Source organism: Zootoca vivipara, chromosome 8 (genome assembly GCF_965207765.1).
Source record: "Zootoca vivipara chromosome 8, rZooViv2.hap1.1, whole genome shotgun sequence".
In the NCBI taxonomy this organism is placed as follows: domain Eukaryota; kingdom Metazoa; phylum Chordata; class Lepidosauria; order Squamata; family Lacertidae; genus Zootoca; species Zootoca vivipara.
Window position 1 is genome coordinate 68,995,410 of NC_142591.1, and position 18,827 is coordinate 69,014,236.

Genomic DNA, 18,827 nt, shown 5'->3' on the forward strand with positions numbered 1-18,827 from the left:
TATATATAAATCTAGTGCTTGTACACAGCAAATTTGATTCATTGTTAAAATAATATCGAATGGGAGCTTAGATCGTAGGTGTTTTTTTTAGCAATTGTACTTGGAAGTTTAAGCGATTCCTTTAAACTTTAAATTAGATTTCTACAGCTTCTCATGAATGGCTAGCTTTGCTGCCTTGAACAAAAACCTTTTACAAATCCAATTATAAAGATAGACGACCAGTCAATTAAAATTAGCCAATTTTATTCAAATCAACATGTGTGCTGCAAAGTCCACATAATTACCACCTCTTCAAAACAGTACATAATTAAAGTTCTTATCAAGTTGTCTTTCTTCCCGAGAAGTGTTTCAGTAGAAGCCAGTTTCTTGAGTAGCCCAATTAGGTGCCTTTAAAAAGAAGAAGCAAATTTGAAAGTCAGGACACAAAGTATTTGGCATTCAAAACCAATAAAAACTAATTATTTGGAAAATATTTCTAAATCTGCTTTAGTCAGAGTAACACACGTTGCTGTGGATAACTTTGGCAGTGTATATTCTCCTTTGTTGTGGTGTCCACCATGTGGAATGCTCTCCCAGAGACCAAGGGAGCAACGGCTGCATTGTTGCCAATTGAAGACACCCCTCTTCATGCAGGCTTTCCATGACCCTTAATATTATTAATGCTGCTTTCTGTGATTTGTACTGATTATTGCTTCTACTATATTTGTTACATTTTTATTTTTTTTACTCTGAATCATTTTGGGTATTTCTTTCCATAAATGAAAAGTGGTAATCTTTTAATAAATAAATAAAATAAACCTATTTCATATTCCAACCCTAGAGACAAGCAAGGCTGTAAAGTTATACTTAACCATCTCTGTCAGGGAGTTGTTGCAGCTACTCCCAAGTAAAGACGCTACAGTCCGTTGTGTCTTTAAAGGTTTTATTGTGCATACTATTTACAGTGCAGATAGCAGAAAACATGACCTCCTAGTCACTCTCAGAACCCGGCAATGGCGCCCGTCTGCTTTGGGGCCAGCATAATAACCTGGGCACCCCGAAACGCCGCCCCCTAGCCCTGCGTTTGGGCGCGCGCCTCAATTCAGGCGCCAGAAGGAATGGTGCCCCTTCTTCCCCTTGCTGGCTGGGGCAGTGCCTGGGCTCCGATGCCTCGCTGAGCCCTTCCTCCACCGTCTGTTTCCCCAGAGCGTTGCCAGGGCTCTGAAGCCTCGCTGAGCCTTCTCTCCTCCATTCCACTCCCCCTTGACCCACTGCTATCGCTGTCGCTAGGGGAAGTGCTGGTCAGGATGATGGAGGGAGGCTCCCTGTAGAGAGTCCCCCTGACAATCTCACTGTAATCCTTTATGAATTTCCATTTTGTAGATTTCTACTTAAATTAATAATATACTGGCAGGACAACATGGACTTACCTCAGCCCTACCGCCTATGTTCAGCTTTTTCTCAATGTTCATAGCTAACATCTGACTCCGGAAAGACAAGCTTTTGGTCTTTTCAATCACTTGCTGATAGGGTGATACTGCATTGTTCCCCATAACAACATGACCCTACAAAAAATATATATACAAATATTGCCTCAAATACTGAAAACAGGTTTTGTACGGGATACAAAATTTACAGGATATTATTTGTCTTCCTTATGGAAGGAAACTTATGGGCATACACATTGATGGAGATTTTATTCCCTTCATATTTACGTCATTGATGAACAGGGTTGCCGTTAACTTTCTAATACTCTGATATTTAACGAATGTTACAAAATCCATCTGACCCCATTCTATACTTGGTAAGTGTGCGCAGGGCATATGTAAGTTTTCTAGTACTGTATTTATCCTTCAACAAATTTCTGATCTGCATCTCAACCCATCCCTAAACGTACCAATTAATTTGGGACAAGAGCTGAAAACTGGTGAACACGGGGGGGGGGGGGACACACTAATACCAGAACTTTCTCCTGGAGAGAGGTCTAGCACCAAATCTCTGCTTACATGCAGGGAGTACTAATATATGAGAGTTTGGGGGGGGGTTGGGGGGGGGAGGAGACAGACTAGGAACATGCTGAAAGTCATTATAAAGTACTGATCATATCCTTGATCTTCTATGCCCTCCCCCAGCTTCAAAACCTTGCCCCACTACATTATAAGCAAATTCAGAGCAGGTTAATAAGCTGGAACATAATGCATCTACACAAAACAAAATAATAATAGAGGCAAATCAAATATGGCCAAAATAATCAAATCCATCAATCTGAGATTGTATCTAAAATGGCAACATCCATGCATAAGGCAGAAGTAGCAGCAGGCTTGGGTGAACTTATAGTTTGGCAGAAGTCCAAAAAACTCAGGAAAAGCCCTGCAAAGGTGGTGGGGCAGGGCGGGAGAGAACACAAAGCAGCCCATTAAGAACTGAGCATGGTCAGAGTTCATGAAATGCAGAGTCTGGCACCCTGAGCAGCATTTTGTTGCATGCCCCAGGTATACATCTAAAATATTCATCTAAAGCCATCCACTCAATGCATCTTGGAGTGGTGTACTCTTGTTCCTCATTTAAAAAGTGCTAAAGGCCATTTTTGTATGGGCCGCAGGGCCATGGGGGAGGGGAGAAGAAAGCAGGAGTCGGCAAGAAGCCCTTCAGTAAAATCCAGTTGGGCAACAATTGCATTAGGACCAACCAAAATGTCACAAATTAGTGACCAAATTTTCAAAAATATGAAACCCATGGCTTTCCAAATAATGGGACTACCACTGTCATCAACCTTGACCATTTGCCATGCTGGCAAGTACTGAAGGGAGTTGCAACAGGTTCCCCATCCCTGGGCTAAATGTTACTCAATGCAGCAGCAGCAGCAGAGGAGGGGAAAGCCAACAAAAATACAGAATTAGGCAGGATATTGAAGCCATGAGATCTTGCAGCTAGTAATGAGTTTTAAGAGTTCCCCTTAATAAATCAGATTATGCCGTGCAATGCAATGGGAAACCTACCAATTTTGAATCTATCTTGGCATCAAGCCTTGCATTCCGAATTAAATTCACAATCCATCGCTCAGCTTCTTCAGGGGTCATATTTAACTTATCTGCCAACATACTGAAGAAGAAGAAAAAACACACTTAATAAAGTTTGAAATATTAGAGAACATGTTAAATAACTGTAAACAATATGCCTGATGATTCCAGCATCTTTGAAATTTTGCAGTGTTTTTAGACTGTTTTAAACACTGGTATTCTAACAGCTAACAGCAACAAGAGAGGGATAAATAGAAGAGCAAAAACACCTTTTTGCACGACAGAATATTCTTGGTTATAATTCATTTTAACACATATAAAGACCCTTTAAATTTAGCATCAGGGAGAGAACTGGCCGACTGTTTACAATTCATAAAGTTTGATCCACTGTGGACTCATCTGCCCATTTACACTACAAAAGAAAAACAAAACAACAGAGAGGTATTCATAGAAATAAGCTGATGTTATTGTGTGAAACACTTCACTGTCCATCTGATTCATGTTGAGAGCAGCTAATAACACAACCCTTTAGAAATGAGTGAGATTCATAGATCATTTCATGTATACTATTTAAAAACCAACGTTACACTAGTCACAATAGTTTAAATTTATGAAGGAGAAGGCCAATTATAATGGGCCAGAAATTAGAATGAATTAGATTTGGTTAGGTAAGTAGCTAATCATTAGGACAGCAACACACACTATAAAAGGACTCTACACTACTTTTCATTTGCTAAATGTCTGCCTGCTTTTTGACAAAATAAACCGTTGCAGGGATGGGTTTTATTTTTATTCAATTAGTAATAAAGCACTGGGCAGATGGCATTTCTATGTGCCGCATGAGAACACTTGTTCCCAATATCTGAGAATCAGACATAGGTTTGTAACAATATGAACGCTCTATCAAGGAGGTCACTTTATGTCCAATGTTTTCTCAGTTTCTTATTCTTTACAAGAGCCAGCCCAGATCTGCCGCTTTGTCAACAGACACTCTGCAGATGGCATTTCCTGTGGCTTTCTAGTAAGTTTTGGGCTCTCTCCTTTTTGGTGCTTCATTTCCTTGAGAATTATAAACTTGAAAATTCCCCCAGCTGCTGGACTTCAGAAATGCTCACTGTTTTTAACCTGAAACCTGGCCAACATGCTACACTGGAACCTCTGTTTTAATCATTCCCTAATGCAATCTCTGTCTACATTCTACTGAAGTTTAGTTACTTTGCCTTCTGGCTGCCTGTGTTAAGACAACATACTTTTAAGTTATTAAATTTGCAGGATTATTCTCTCAGCTGTGGAGCTTCAACTACCCAGTAATTTGTTTAAAGTGTTAAAATCCGACACGAGACATCTTGCTTCAAACTAATGGTGGTTGTGTATTGGCCAGTGAGCTCACACAGCATCCCTCAAAGGGCAGGGCTGCCCTCACATCTTTCTACTTGACCCTTCAGGTGTTCAAATTTGTTGTCTGAAGAATAATATGAAAGACCATATGGAAACAGTAACTCTGAAACCAGATTAGGCATATTTATTTGCGAAATTTTATCCTGGTCTCTAATATTGAGGTTCCAAACTGAGCTGCTAATCAGGTCTAATTATTTTATCTCATTTTAGAAAAGTATCTCACACTCCCTCAATAGTTATTCAGAAAAGTTTTAAAATATTGAATAAACTATTTTTAGGTGTGGGGTTGCATGAAAGGGTTTGATCTGTGTCCCTTTGGTTTGAGGTGCTGTGCTGTTGTTGAAAACAAATTGTGCCATCCATTGGGTTACAACAGGGGTCCCCAGACTACGGCCCGCGGGCCGGATGCGGCCCAATTGGCCTTCCAATCCGGCCCGCGAAAGGTCTGGGGATCAGCATGGCCATCCCGCACTTAAAAAATTTTTTTTCAAGCCGAGAGCCAAGCCGAGAGCAATTTTCCTCCTTCGTCGCCATTTCCCCCCTCTCCTTCATCGTGGTTGGCCAGCAGCAGCCAATCAAAAAGTCGGAGTGCTTCAGCCAATGGGTGGGCAGCAGCTGCACGTGCACAGGAGGAAAGGGGCTGTGCAAAGCTGGCCGATCGCCATTTTCAGCAGCCGCTTCTTGCCAGAGCAGAGCCAGCCGGAGAAACCCCTTTCTTTGCTGCCGTTCCACCCTCCGCCGCAAGCAGCCCCTGCTGAAAGGTACGTGGTTTGTGTGTGTGTGTGTGTGTGTGTGTATGTTTCTGTGTTTCTGCTTAGCCGCGCTGCCGCTCCCGCCGCCGGAGCTGGGCTGGCCCGACCTGCCGCTTGAAGAGGAGTTGGCCTGGGCCGCCTGGCCACCGCCCTAATGGCCCCCTCCGCAGCCGCCCTGGTGGCTCCCTCCTCCGCCGCCATTGCCGCGGCCACCTTAATGGCCCCCTCCGCAGCCGCCCTGGTGGCTCCCTCCTCCGCCGCCATTGCCGCGGCTCCCTTAATGGCCCCCTCCGCCGCCTGGCCGCCGTCGCCATTGCCGCCGCCGCCCTGGTGGCCCCCTCCGCCGCCGCCATTGCCGCGGCCACCTTAATGGCCCCCTCCGCAGCCGCCCTGGTGGCTCCCTCCTCCGCCGCCATTGCCGCGGCTCCCTTAATGGCCCCCTCCGCCGCCTGGCCGCCGTCGCCATTGCCGCCGCCGCCCTGGTGGCCCCCTCCGCCGCCGCCATTGCCGCGGCCACCTTAATGGCCCCCTCCGCAGCCGCCCTGGTGGCTCCCTCCTCCGCCGCCATTGCCGCGGTCCCCTTAATGGCCCCCTCCGTCGCCACCTGGCCAAATTCTACAATTAAAGGCGCTGGGTGAGTCTCAAGCTCGCCGGCAAGCAAAGCCTCGCTGGCTTGCCCACCTGGCTGTCCCAAACTGAGCGCAAGCTCTCCAGAGCCAAACCGAACCAGAGGGGCGAGTGATCTTTTCGAGGGTTCATCTCATTGGCGAGGAAAAGGCACTTTGCACATGCCTCGCTCAGAGCCGGTACCACGTTACTTAAGTTTGTTAGAGCTTTGTTGCTTTGCCACATATATACCCTCAAAGGGAGTGAGTGAAAAGATGCTTCTTTGCAACTCTTGACTTGCCACTTTATGAACAAGGTTCTCAATTTCCTGCAAGTTGCACAGAAGCTTCTTTATGCTGAATCAGACTATTTATCTAGCCCAGTTTTGTCAGCCCAGCTCTTCAGGGTTTCAGGGGGAGGCCTCTCCCAGTTCTGCATGGAAATGCAATGTATGTTCTCTAACCACCACCGACCCACGACCCTTCCCCTGATGTCCTCCTCACCAGCCCTCTTTGAGCACACCATTTCCCTTTCCTTTCAAGTGTGGCAGGGGGAGGGTGTTGCATTAGACTTGGCTTACATATACTCAAGCCACATCTGTGGTTTTTCCGTGGGGAGCTCCTCCACATGCCTGAGTTGTGGCCAGCACCAACATGAATGGATACATGCATGAAGCAAGCCTTAGCATTGTTAACACCCATCAAGCACAGACACAGCAGACAACTGTTATTAATTACCCCATGCCACCTCATCTCTAACCAGTTTTCTCCCATTGCTTGTTTCCAGGCTTCCTTTGGGAGTTCCAGCCCAGGTTTGGAACAGGAGTTCCTTCTTCTGAGATTCCGGCAGTGCGAAGCTTTTGGGTACGGGTAGGCGCATCTGCCAAAAGATGCTTTGTGTATTTTCTCGCTTTCTTCATGTTAAAAGTCACTTGTTTGGTTCTAGAAGGGCCAAGCCCTGTAGAGCTGTTCTCTCTTGTACAAACCACTTTCTGCTTTGCCAAATGTATATTTTTTCATAAGTATGTCCCCCTGAATTGAGAAGAAATTTCTTATTGAGAAATGAACTTAAAGTTGCAGCCTTGAAATCTGAGATCTTCAGAATTGACTAATGTTCCCCTTTCTTTCCTGCTTAGCTGTTTTCTCTCTTTCCCACAGGCCTCACCCCCAGCTTCTTCGTCCCATCAGTCCTTCCACCTTTTAAAAAGAGGAGACTCTCTCTCTCTCTGCTGCCCACCCAGAGAGAAACGCCAAGGCACCAGGTAAGCAAGCACAGTGGAATGGCCCTTGGCCATATCCAGTGCACATTTTTATGCACATTTTCATGCACAGGGATTAACTCAGTACAGAGTGGAAATAATGTGTTAGTTTAGCAATGCATAGTTAGTTTTCAGAGACGGGCCTAGAATACACATATATTTTATTTTATTCGCTGCTTTGCTTTCTCTTAAGACAGCCCTGAATGGTTATAAAATAGTTAGGGCGATGGCAAATAATCAGTTGTTGCCATTATCATTTTTCTTGCTCTTCTAAGTTTATTGGTATTTTACTGACACCAATTTTCCATCCATAGGAAATCATGTCACGTAAAAGAAAAGTGGACTCCGAGTGCAGAGTTTTCAACGAACAGTGGACATACGACTACTTTTTCACCCAATACAAAGAAAGAGGCGTTTGTCTTATTTGCCACGACACAGTGTCTGTCTTCAAGCAATTCAATATCCAACGACACTACAATACTCACCACAAGGATAGATATTCTTCTTTGACAGGACAATTAAGAAAAGATGAAATAGCGAGACTGAAAACTGCCTTGACAGCTCAACAAAATGTGTTTGTGAAGCGGAAGCAGGAGAACATTTCGTCTTTGCGAGCAAGTTTTCAGATTTCCAGGCTTATAGCCCGCAATGGAAAACCCTTTGTAGAGGGAGAATTTGTTAAAGAATGTATTCTTACAGCCTCCAAAGAGATGTGTCCGGAGAAGACTGAATTGTTTTCCACATTGAGTCTTTCTGGAAGCACAGTGACTCGTAGGATTGAAGAAATGGGGGGAAATTTGCATGAACTTTTGCAAAATTCCTCAGAAAAGCTTCGTTACTTCTCGCTGGCACTGGACGAAAGCACAGATATCCGTGATTCTGCGCAACTCCTAATTTTCATCCGTGGAACAAATGAAAAGTTTGAATTCACAGAAGAGCTTGCTGCACTGCAAAGCATCAAGGGAACAACGACTGGAGAGGATATCTTTGCAAAAGTTCAGCAAACTATCCATGATTTGAAGTTGGACTGGGCTAAACTTGCCAGTATCACAACAGATGGTGCTCCTAGCATGGTGGGGCGTACAAGAGGAGTGGTTGCACACATCAACCAAGAGATGGACAGACACAATCAGCCACATCCAATAGCAATACACTGCCTTATCCACCAACAAGTGCTGTGTTGCAAAAGATCGCTGAAGTTGGACGCAGTCATGAAAACTGTGGTGTCCTGTGTGAACTTCATTAGAGCTCATGCACTTAACCACAGGCAGTTTCAAGAATTTCTGTCAGAGTTAAATGTTGAGCATGAAGATCTACCATACCACACAGAGGTCCGTTGGCTGAGTCGAGGAAGAGTTTTAAAACGTTTCTACGAATTACTTCCTCAAGTTTATGATTTTATGCTGATGAAAGACAGAGAAGTGCCAGAGCTCCAAGATGACGAATGGAAATGGCTGCTTGCCTTTCTGACTGACATAACCGAGCTACTGAACAGTTTCAATATTCAATTGCAAGGAAAGGGGAAGCTCATTGGTGAAATGTTTGCACATGTGAAAGCGTTCCAAGGGAAATTAGACTTAATTGTTAGACATGTGAAGGAGAAAAACTTTTTTCATCTCCCCACAACTCAAAACCGGTCATTGGGAAATCCAACAGTTCCATTCCCAAAAGAAGCATGTGTGGATTTAGTGGAGAGTCTGCAAAAGGAGTTCCAAACAAGATTTAAGGAGCTTCACATCCATGAAAAGGACATACATCTTTTCCGAAACCCTTTTTGTGTGGACATTGACACTGCAGATCCCATTCACCAAATGGAATTGATTGAACTGCAAACTTGTGATGCTTTGAAAGACGCATTCAAGACAAGCAGCCTTGCAGATTTCTACGCATCTCTCCCCTCAGAGACATATCCAAACATCAGAAACCATGCACTCAGATTTGCAACGGTCTTTGGCAGCACATATGTCTGCGAGCAAACTTTCTCTAGGATGAAACATCTGAAATCTCCCACGAGATCAAGACTGACAGATGAACACTTACATCACTTGCTAAGACTAGCAGTGACCAATATGGAACCAGATATAGACCATCTCATCAGCCAAAAGCAGGCCCATTCTTCCCATTCTTCCCATTGAAGTTTTTGTTGATTACAATCATTCTTTAATTTAAATATTGTATGGTGTTGTTTTATTTAAAATATTATTTTGTGTTGATTAAAATCATTATTTTAAATTTAAATATTGTATTGTTTTCCTGTTTTTTGTGCACCAAATGCAATATGTTCAATGTGCATAGGATTTCGGCTCCCCCCCACCCCCAAAAAATATAGTCCGGCCCAGCGAAGGGTCTGAGGGCGGTGGACCGGCCCCCGGCTGAAAAAGTTTGGGGACCCCTGGGTTACAATGACTAATCAAGCAAGAAGACTCAGTCAAAGGCACTTCCTCCCTGAACTGCATTGATTCATTCATATTTCTTCCCCTAACAGTCATGACTATATACACTTAATAGCTTCAATCACTGCTCTTGTCTGAAGCCAGGGACTTAGTGCAGAGGAACTGCACTTTTAAGTTTGATCCTAACAGGTCAGCATGATGTGGCAATCTTGAGAGAAGATCTGAAATTCACATGCTCAGCCTCTCACACACTGGCTGACTATAAGGGTGAAGATGAAAGAGAAAACTTTCAGGATGTGTGGTTTATGACATCTGCAATAAAGGTCTGAAATATTTAGAAGGCACCACACTTAACGAGACATGGGAATCTTTCCTTTCCCTTCCTGGTCAGGATCACTTATATGTGCCTATTGACATAAACAAGCACACACAAGCAAGTTAAGATGAGCAGATAGTACTTTCAAAAGTTTTGTCAGAATGATACCCCCTTTGGGATCATAACGGCACGGAACAAGATTTTCTTTCCATTAATTTTTCAGACTCAAAACATCTAAAATAATTTTAGCTCACTGCTCCTGTAGGTAGCCCATGGTGATGTCAAACTTTCTGTGTTATTTTTAAAGGTATAATCAGTTGTTTCTGAACTATTTTTACAATTATTTTAGCAGTCTGTAGATCTTGTCTCCAGATTGCCTTGGGATATATATGTAGATTCTCAAATAAATAGAAGACATCTGAAGGCAGCCCTGTTTAGGGAAGTTTTTAATGACTGGTGTTTTAATGTATTTTTAATCTTTGTTGGAAACCGCCCAGAGTGGCTGAGGAAACCCAGCCAGATGGGCAGGGTATTAACAACAACAACCTGTGCTGCTGCAGATCACTCTTTTGGGGTACACAGAGAAAGAGGACACCAGCTTCTCCCTTTGTTGATAAGGAAGAATGATTGCAGGTGCTCCCTGGTGAAAGCAATAATCTTTTGCAGTGGTGAGTGTGTAATTTTGCTCACCTTGAGCGGAGAACAGCAGCAGAAGTGAGAGTACTACTCCTGTTGCTACCTATAAATGCATGCTTGTAGATTTGATGGTTTCTTTGCTGAATTTTGGACCTGACAGTAGTTCTTATGGTCCCCATATGTTGCTTTAGATTACATCAATGTTTAAGGTGTTATGTAACTCTTCTTATCTAAAATGTTATTGTTGTATCTTAGTGGCATTTCTAGGATACAAACCGCTGAGATTTCTTTGAAATATGAATTAGTATACAAATTATTCAAATAAATCAAGGACCTGCAACTGCACAACTTCAAGGCCCTTTACCCCTTCAGCTGCTCCCTATGGGCTAGAGGGAAGAACCCAGACCCCTGGATGAAAGCTAGTTGCAGGGTACCATCACCCCTGGTTTAGTACGATGGCCGAATGTCGCCATAATGTTAGTTCTTTTTAGCTTATAATTCAACCACTATTGAAGCAACTCCACAACATTATCCTTTAAGTACAACTTGTTACCAAACTAAGAGTTTTCCTACTGAGCTTCTAGTTTTCTTACTTTATGCTGATGCACTGGTGGATGCGGCAGAAAGTCTCAAATATAAAGAGACGAGCATTCTCAATGAAGTCTTCCAGACATGCCACCAAGAAGAAATCATTCACAAGAACCTGCAAGAAGCCATACAGGAATTACAAGGGTGAGAAAAATCGCAAAGCTCTGACAATCCCTCAGTTACAAACACCAAGCCCTTAAAAATATCCTGAAAGGAAAGGTAAAATTAGGACTGGGGATTCACAGTATGAAACATACATACCCTTACCTCAATTAACCCCTTGAATTCTTGCACAGACCACTGGGAGAAAGAAGTAAAAATACCCTTCAAAACATTGTACTGATGAGACTGAGGAAGTTTTCAGCTCACCTAGCCCCAGACAATCTAGTGTTGGGATGCTGTGGTTGAAGATTAGATGAGCAGGATGCTAATCATGTAGCCCCAGATCTGAGCAATCTTAAACTACTGTGTTACTGGTAGGGGCACATTTCCCCAATATTCCCAGATCTCTCAAACATTAATTGATACTTTAAACAAGAGATTGTGAATACATGGAGGTTTTTGTTTTGGGGCAATATAATGAATCTGTGGCCAACATACAGGCTCTTTGTTGTTAACAAGAGTAATCTTTAACAAAACCCTTACCGATTCACATTCTCTCAGCTTTTTCTGAGCTCCATCAAAGTCGAAGTTCACATACAAGCACTCTACAAACTCTGTTATTGGGTCCTTATAGGTATAGGATTCCTGCATAGTGAAGAATAGTTGTGTGATTAACTCCAAATTCTACTCCCAAACATTTGTATCAAAAATCCCTCATTGCTGGAGTCCCCAACTTGGCACCAATGGGCACCACAGAACACATCCCAAATTATAATAATAAGCTCTTTACAAGCTTTTGATGTTGCTACTAAAAACAAAGTTTCAACTTGGTATCAGATACTTCCAGGTGGCTTGTTTATTGAGCATTCATCCTGATTTGTTTGCAGAGATTAGATCCTATTGCGTCAAATCAAGTGCTATCCCATACTTTCCAGTGGATTTTCCCATTACTTCTTGTATCATAAAAAGTCAGATCTTTTAAGGAAGCAGTTTTGTTGTGCCAGACCTCCTAATCAGTGATAATTGCACAACATGAATTTGTTGGCATGTGACTGATCCCATCCCATAATAGCAACAGTCGGGTAGGGCCCACAGCCTCTGTTCAAATACAGTCATACTTAGAAAGTAGGCTTTTTATAATTAGCAGTATGAACAAAGTATGCCTTACCTGCTGAATAACCTTGACTAAGTCTTTCAACACTTGCCTACGTTTCCGAACATCTTTGTTTGTTATTACTGCTGTAGTCAGATATCGAAGAATATGTGGGCACATCGTCTGAATTGCATTAAGATACCTGCACAAGCAGAATGTTTTGTAGAGTGAGAAGGAATTTTTTTGAAGGAAACGAGAATATAAGAAAACTCAAGTCAGAAGAGGAAAAAGCCTTGCCTACTGGAGCTCCAGCAACTTTTGTAGTAGTAGTAATTTACTACTTATACCCCGCCCACCTGACCGGGTCTCCCCAGCCACCCTGGGCAGCTTATGGGTCAACTCTGAGCCAACAGAATATTAAAAACACAATAAAACATCAAACATTAAAACTTCCCCAAACAGCTTTTGTTTTCTTCATCCCACAAAAAAAAGAGGAAAAATAAGTAGGAAGTTGCCAGTGTCTCTTACAAGCTCCTGTGCTCTGGCATTTGCCCATAAATGTGATCCTTTTGTTTATATTTTTATCCTCACCGAGAAAGGCCCATTTTTACATTAAGGGGTGGCATTCAATTACTCCCAGTAGACCCAGCCAAATTAATGGACCAACTTAGTAATGTTCATTAATTTCAATGTCCTGCCCTGAGTAAAACTAAGTTCAATATTGTCTCCCATCAGTTGGAATCAACTGATCACAGACCAAATCATTGTAACATTTGAACCCTGAGGCAAGTTTACCAATCTAACCATCAGAAAATAATGTCTTTGAACTCTCTACCAACAAATAAGACTATTGAGCAGGAATATACAATTTCAAGCACATATCATAAATATTTTAAGTTTAAGCTAGACAGCAGAGTTGGTGGTAATATTTGGCTGCTTTTCAGTTTGTTGCATTCAGGACATTTCCTTAACGGGAATATTATGTTATTATGTTACTTAAAATTGGTTACTCTCACAAAATGTTATCAATTTCAAAGAGATTGTACTGTATGCTAAATGCTTTAGGAATGTTTTTAGCTACTTTTACTTGTTGTTTTTTCATGTTTTGTTTCTGTTGCCATTCCTACACCCTAGGCTGCACTGTAAGAAAGGGCAGAATGCAAATCAAAATCATCATCTAAAACCAAATTGTGAGATGGTAAATGATAGACAAAATATACACTAAATTCCACACAAATTTAACCTCCTAAATTGTAATATGGCGTTGCATGAAATAAGAATTGAAAGGCACTAGGCAAAAACAGTATTCCGAAACAAATCAGGATTGACTGCAGATGGAAAATGGGTGCAAACTTAAGTGGAAACAGTTGCCATCATAATAAGAGTGCAATAAAATTATTTGGAGTAGAGGTTGTCCGAGACAGATCAGTCTTGAGATTAATTCACACATACTGTTTGTCTATAATGCATATAAGGGCTACAACAGATGAATCATACGTCCTTGAAAAACACTAGAAGATGGCAATGAATCAGTGCATTACCTCATGCAACACTGACATCACCACCCACCTACCCTAAAATAGACTGTACTCTTAAAATTCTTTGTGGCAACTTTAAATGTACCGTAATATAATATCAGAGACAGCATGCCAAGATGAAGTTACCTATGAAATAATGCCTCTTCCAAGTTTATGGTAGTTGCCACTAAAAGGATTGTACCTTTAATATTCAGCCCTTCAGTATTTGATGCATCATAGTACTGCAGAAACCTTTAAACTTGGCACATCAAGTATCAAATTGCTAATCACATAGCTAAGTTTCTACGGTAATGTAACATGAAGCACTTAGTACCTTTCATTTTTGCCAAGAGTTATAAGAGTTTGATTATAAATGTAATCAAATTTCTATTCAACTCCTTAGATTAAGAGTTTACTTCTGTTTCCTAAATGTCTGGGCTTCACATGCATCTAGCCGGATTCTATGCATGTTTATGCAGACATACCAGTTTTAAAAAGTGTAAGAGAATATGGAGCTATATTGTACCCTCAAAACCGTGGAAAGGATACAACAGTACATTTACTTCAAAGGCATAGAACAACCTTCTAAAGAATGTAGAAATGTTTAACATCATCAGGGCAGAAAACTGGATTACTACATTCTTACACATCCCCCCTTTTTTGTAGGTATATATCAACTCACTGGGGCTGATAGAGAAAAAGATCAATTATGTTATCTCTGCCTTTAGGATGGTTGAAGAAAACGAAGAGAGACCAGTGAATGAGCCATGTTCTCTGCTGAAGAGACTGGAGAGGAGAGCTGACGGACTGAAAAAATAGAAAGGTATTTTACTGAACAGTTTACATTTACAGTACTTTAGTTCTTGGATCCTAAGTAAAGTTAAGTTTACAGGAGGGACATTCCTCCCCCCCCCCCAAGCAAAATGCCCACATTTCCCAGGATAGTCTCCACCCCTGCGAATTCAGAGGTAGCAGTGGCTACAGGGGGTGGAAGGGACAGAAAACTCTCGTGTAACTTATTTATTTATACGCCGTGCATCTGGCTGGATTTCCCCACTGCCACAGCACTGAGCACAATTTCCTGGCTTTGGAAACGCAGAAAGCCAATTCTATGTATTCTGGACTCCAATTGTTAGTAGGCTACAACAGAGTTTCAACTTGTACAGGTCCTGCATGACTATCCTTGAGCCACCATACCAACTAGGAAAAATCATTCAACATAGTGCCCAGCCAATACCATACCTCTGCATACTACTGCCTCCTCTGCCTGCAAGTAATAGCAAGGAGCTGCTGCAAAACTGCAGAGGCACAGCTCATGATGCCACCCAGGAGAGGTGGGACCCACTGTCTCTACCATCAACAGCTTCCTGACGTCAGAGGCAGCATGAGTTCTGAAATGCTATAGTGGTATGGTATAGTTGAGCAACATGTTTTGCATACAAAAGATCCCAGATTCAATCCTTAACGTCTTCAGGTCAGGCTGGTAAAGGCGCCTGTCTGAAACCCTTCAGAGTCTCAATCACTCACAAGTAGGCAACACTTAGTTCAGGGGTCCCCAGACTTACCGGGCCGGAGGGCAGGGGAGTGCGCGCGCAGCAGGCCGGAGGGCGGGGGAGTGCGCGCCCGTGCGCACACAGTCGGAAAAAAATCGCCGGAAATCGCTTGTGCGCATGCGTATGGGCCTCCCCCGACCCGGAAGTGCATCGGAAATGACCTCTTCTGGGTCGGGAGAGGCCCATACGCATGCACACAAAGGATTTTCGGCGATTTTTTGCCGATTTTGAAGATCGCCGCCGCGCCGCGTGCCGTAAGAGCGGGCGGCGGCAGCAGGCGGCGGGGGTCGTCGCGGGCCGGATTGGGAGGCCAATTGGGCCGCATCCGGCCCGGGGGCCGTGGTTTGGGGACCCCTGCCTTAGTTCTACTATCATATGGTAATATGAGAACAGAAATATGTCCTTAAAAACACTCTTTCTACACAGATTTTAAACTTTTATTGTATCTAGCCACTTGCTACTCCCCTTCTGAAAGCCACATTCCCATTTCTTTTAAGCAATGGGGAATCATCAACAAATCAGTTGATTTAGTTGACTTCTCAGGCAAAAGTTGCCTAAAAAGAAAGACTCCAAGAGCACTGCTAACCATAACTATTTTGAGCAAAATGTGAAGTGATATTAAATATTTGCCAACATCCACCAGCTGCAATTCCTCTTCCCACACCAGCTATCTGTCAATATGTAAATAAAAATAAACTCACATTATTGTCAATTGTCTCTTTCAATCTTGTAAGGTCCTCCATGGCAGCATCCCAGTTCTGCATCAGAATTTCAGATGCCAGCTTTCCCCAGAGTGAACTCAAAGCATTTCTATCTGTTGATGGAACCTGTTTTAAATAAGTGAATCCAATTACAATAACCACAATAATTTAATACTTCTCTAGGTCAAACATTTTGATTAGAGACTTGCTGGCACCAGTAGAGAGAGAATATGCCACTGACATGCTTGTTCCACAATTTTGGGAGAATGAGCTGTGTTTCATTTAGTAAATCAGTTTTGATTTTCTAGGAAACAATCAGCGGCACTAGGCATTTCCAAGGAGATTCAGCTGGAGATTTTAAAAACCAGGAAAGCCTGGAGAATTGGCAGCCACAGCTTCTGCACAGAACTTTCAATGCAAGCAATAAGAATTCCTTTGTCAACAATACTTCAGTGTAGTTTGGGGTTTCACGCACTAATTTAAAAGGGTTTAAAGCTTAACTAATAAAACCACCAGCTCTACAGAAAACCTCTGCTAATCAGAATGAGGAAAATCTATAGCAGACTACTATAGTCTAGAGTAATGGCTTGTACGGACTGCTTAACAGGGATGGCTATGGGGATGGCATGACCCTTTCTGTAATTTCAGCTTAAGATATCATTATATAATAGAGAACTTGTAGAATTACAATATGCACCCTTACAGCTCAGCATGGGTTGTTTCAACACATTTATTCTTTCTTACTATTTATAAGGCACCTTGTAACACAAATCCACATATGTGCCAAAAGAAAAAATTACTGTACTGAATTTCAAGTTAGGGTCAATCAGCTTTAGCTGACACAAGACCAAACTGCAAGTCATTCAGAGAACAACACTATAGCCTCAAATCCATTACAATGGTACCATATTTTTCGCTCCATAAGACACACTTTTTTCCTCCTAAAAAGTAAGAGGAAATGTCTGTGCATCTTATGAAGCAAATGCATGGTCCCGGGAGCCGGATTGCCCAAGGGCAAAAAGCAGATCGTGGTTTGTTTGTGGTTTTTTTTATTTTTAGGAAGAGCTAAAGGCTAACAAGACGGAAAGAGGGAGTTGAAAGGAACCTGCTCAGCAGCTGATTGCAAGAGATCTGGAAGGGAGATAAGGGAAGCTAGCTCCCTTCCAGGCCCCGCCCCCTTGCCCAAGCCTCCATTGTTGCAATGTTCTGCAGAGGGAGGCTGTATGTTTCCCCAGCGACATGTGACTGGCTGATTAGATTATCTGTCTGGAAACTGTAGAAATGGCTCCCTTTCCTTTCCTAAAGAAAATGCAGAACTGTGAGTTGAACCCCATAAAAACAGGATTATTTTCCCTTTCCAAGGTAAGCCCAGCAACTAAGATGGTCCTCAAAAATGGAGCTTTCTCCCTTTGCAAAAAAGCTGCAGAACTGTGAGCTAATCCCCCACAAAACGGGGCTTTCCCCATTTGCAAAAGAAGCTGAACAACTTTGAGCTGATGCTCAAAAAAATGGAGCTTTTCCCCTTTGCAAAAAAGCTGCACAACTGTGTGCTGATCCCCCCAAACGGGCCTTTTTCCATTTGCAAAAAAAGCTGCAAGAAACTGCACAACTTTGAGCTGATCCCCCCCCCCAAAAAAAGGGTTTTCCCCTTTCCTCCTCTAAAAATTAGGTGCGTCTTTTGGTTGGGTGTGTCTTATGGAGCGAAAAATACGGTACTTTCATAGCCTGCGTTTCTCAAAAATCTCACTTAAACAAAAATTTCTTCTCAGAGACAAGTAAACTAGCTTCTCTCAAAACATTAACAGTTGCATACCGTATTTAACCATTATTTTAAAATCTACAGAATATAACTGAAATTCTGAAAGACTGAAGAGAAAATGCCTAATAAATAATTTTTTAAAAAAGAAAGAAAAGTTGGATCAAGCACTGTACATTGCCATGTCTCCAGAAAGATCTATCCACCTAAACTGGATTTCCTCTGCCCTTGAAGTTTCTGAAATTTGAGCATCAACTACTGCCTCATCAGCTAGTTGTCGCTGTGCCTTGAATGCTACCTCATTATCATTATACTTCCATCCCAGTAACAAGCTTTGTCATTTAACTGAAAGTTGTGCTCAGAAAGATCAGAGAGACTAAATTTGTTGAGGATATCAAATAATGTCATACATACACACTCCAGAACCCTCAAATGATATTAGAACCATACATATTTTCATCCCCCCCACCCCCCCTAGCTGAGGGTGGGGAAAAGACTATGACATTACTTTGCTCAAGTTCAGGGCACAACGTCATACATGCCATTTTTTACTCAGCTCTCCACAACTTCAGGTAAGGCTATATTAGAGTAGACTAGCTTCAAAATGTCAGTTTATCCAACCATTAATTTCCATTTCTAAACAGAATAAAACGTTCATTCAACCAGCCACAAAAAGTTCACTGCCCTAGATCTGCTCTTATCACCACACAAAGTGACATGAATAATCAACTCTTCATGTTGTTCTAAGTTGCCACATTTCTGAACTATTGGTATAAGCCATTTCCAAAGTACAAGACTACAGTGATGCCTCGCTTAACGAATGCCCTGCTTAACGAAATTTCCGCTTAACGAAAGGTTTTTTCTAGCGGAGGTTGCCTCGCTAGACAAATTCGTTTTACGAAAAATTCGTCTAGCGAATCGCGGTTTCCCATAGGAATGCATTGAAATTCAATTAATGCGTTCCTATGGACAAAAAAAAATTCAAAAAAAAATTCAATGCATTCCTATGGGATTCGCTAGACGAATTTTTTGTTATAAGAAAAGACCTGTGGAATGAATTAAATTCGTCTAGTGAGGCACCACTGTACTACTCAAAGTCTTTCATGATATTAAAAGGAAAGACTGACAAACACTGACAAAATTCTCAAAAGGAACCACT

General features: G+C 42.2%; 1 protein-coding gene across 1 annotated transcript in view; it reads right to left on the reverse strand.

Annotated features, from left to right (window-relative positions):
* Window positions 1-226: 226 nt before the first annotated feature.
* The window catches only part of EIF3E (eukaryotic translation initiation factor 3 subunit E), a 31,717-nt gene continuing 13,116 nt past the window's right edge, over window positions 227-18,827 (reverse strand). Inside the window, exons 6-13 of the mRNA XM_035125417.3 lie at window positions 15,913-16,038; window positions 14,341-14,465; window positions 12,217-12,343; window positions 11,592-11,693; window positions 10,952-11,061; window positions 2,979-3,081; window positions 1,410-1,544; window positions 227-387 (exon numbers count right to left, since the gene is read on the reverse strand). Coding sequence (XP_034981308.1) covers window positions 349-387; window positions 1,410-1,544; window positions 2,979-3,081; window positions 10,952-11,061; window positions 11,592-11,693; window positions 12,217-12,343; window positions 14,341-14,465; window positions 15,913-16,038 — 867 coding nt within the window. The 3' untranslated portion in view covers window positions 227-348. The remainder of the gene's footprint in view (window positions 388-1,409; window positions 1,545-2,978; window positions 3,082-10,951; window positions 11,062-11,591; window positions 11,694-12,216; window positions 12,344-14,340; window positions 14,466-15,912; window positions 16,039-18,827) is intronic.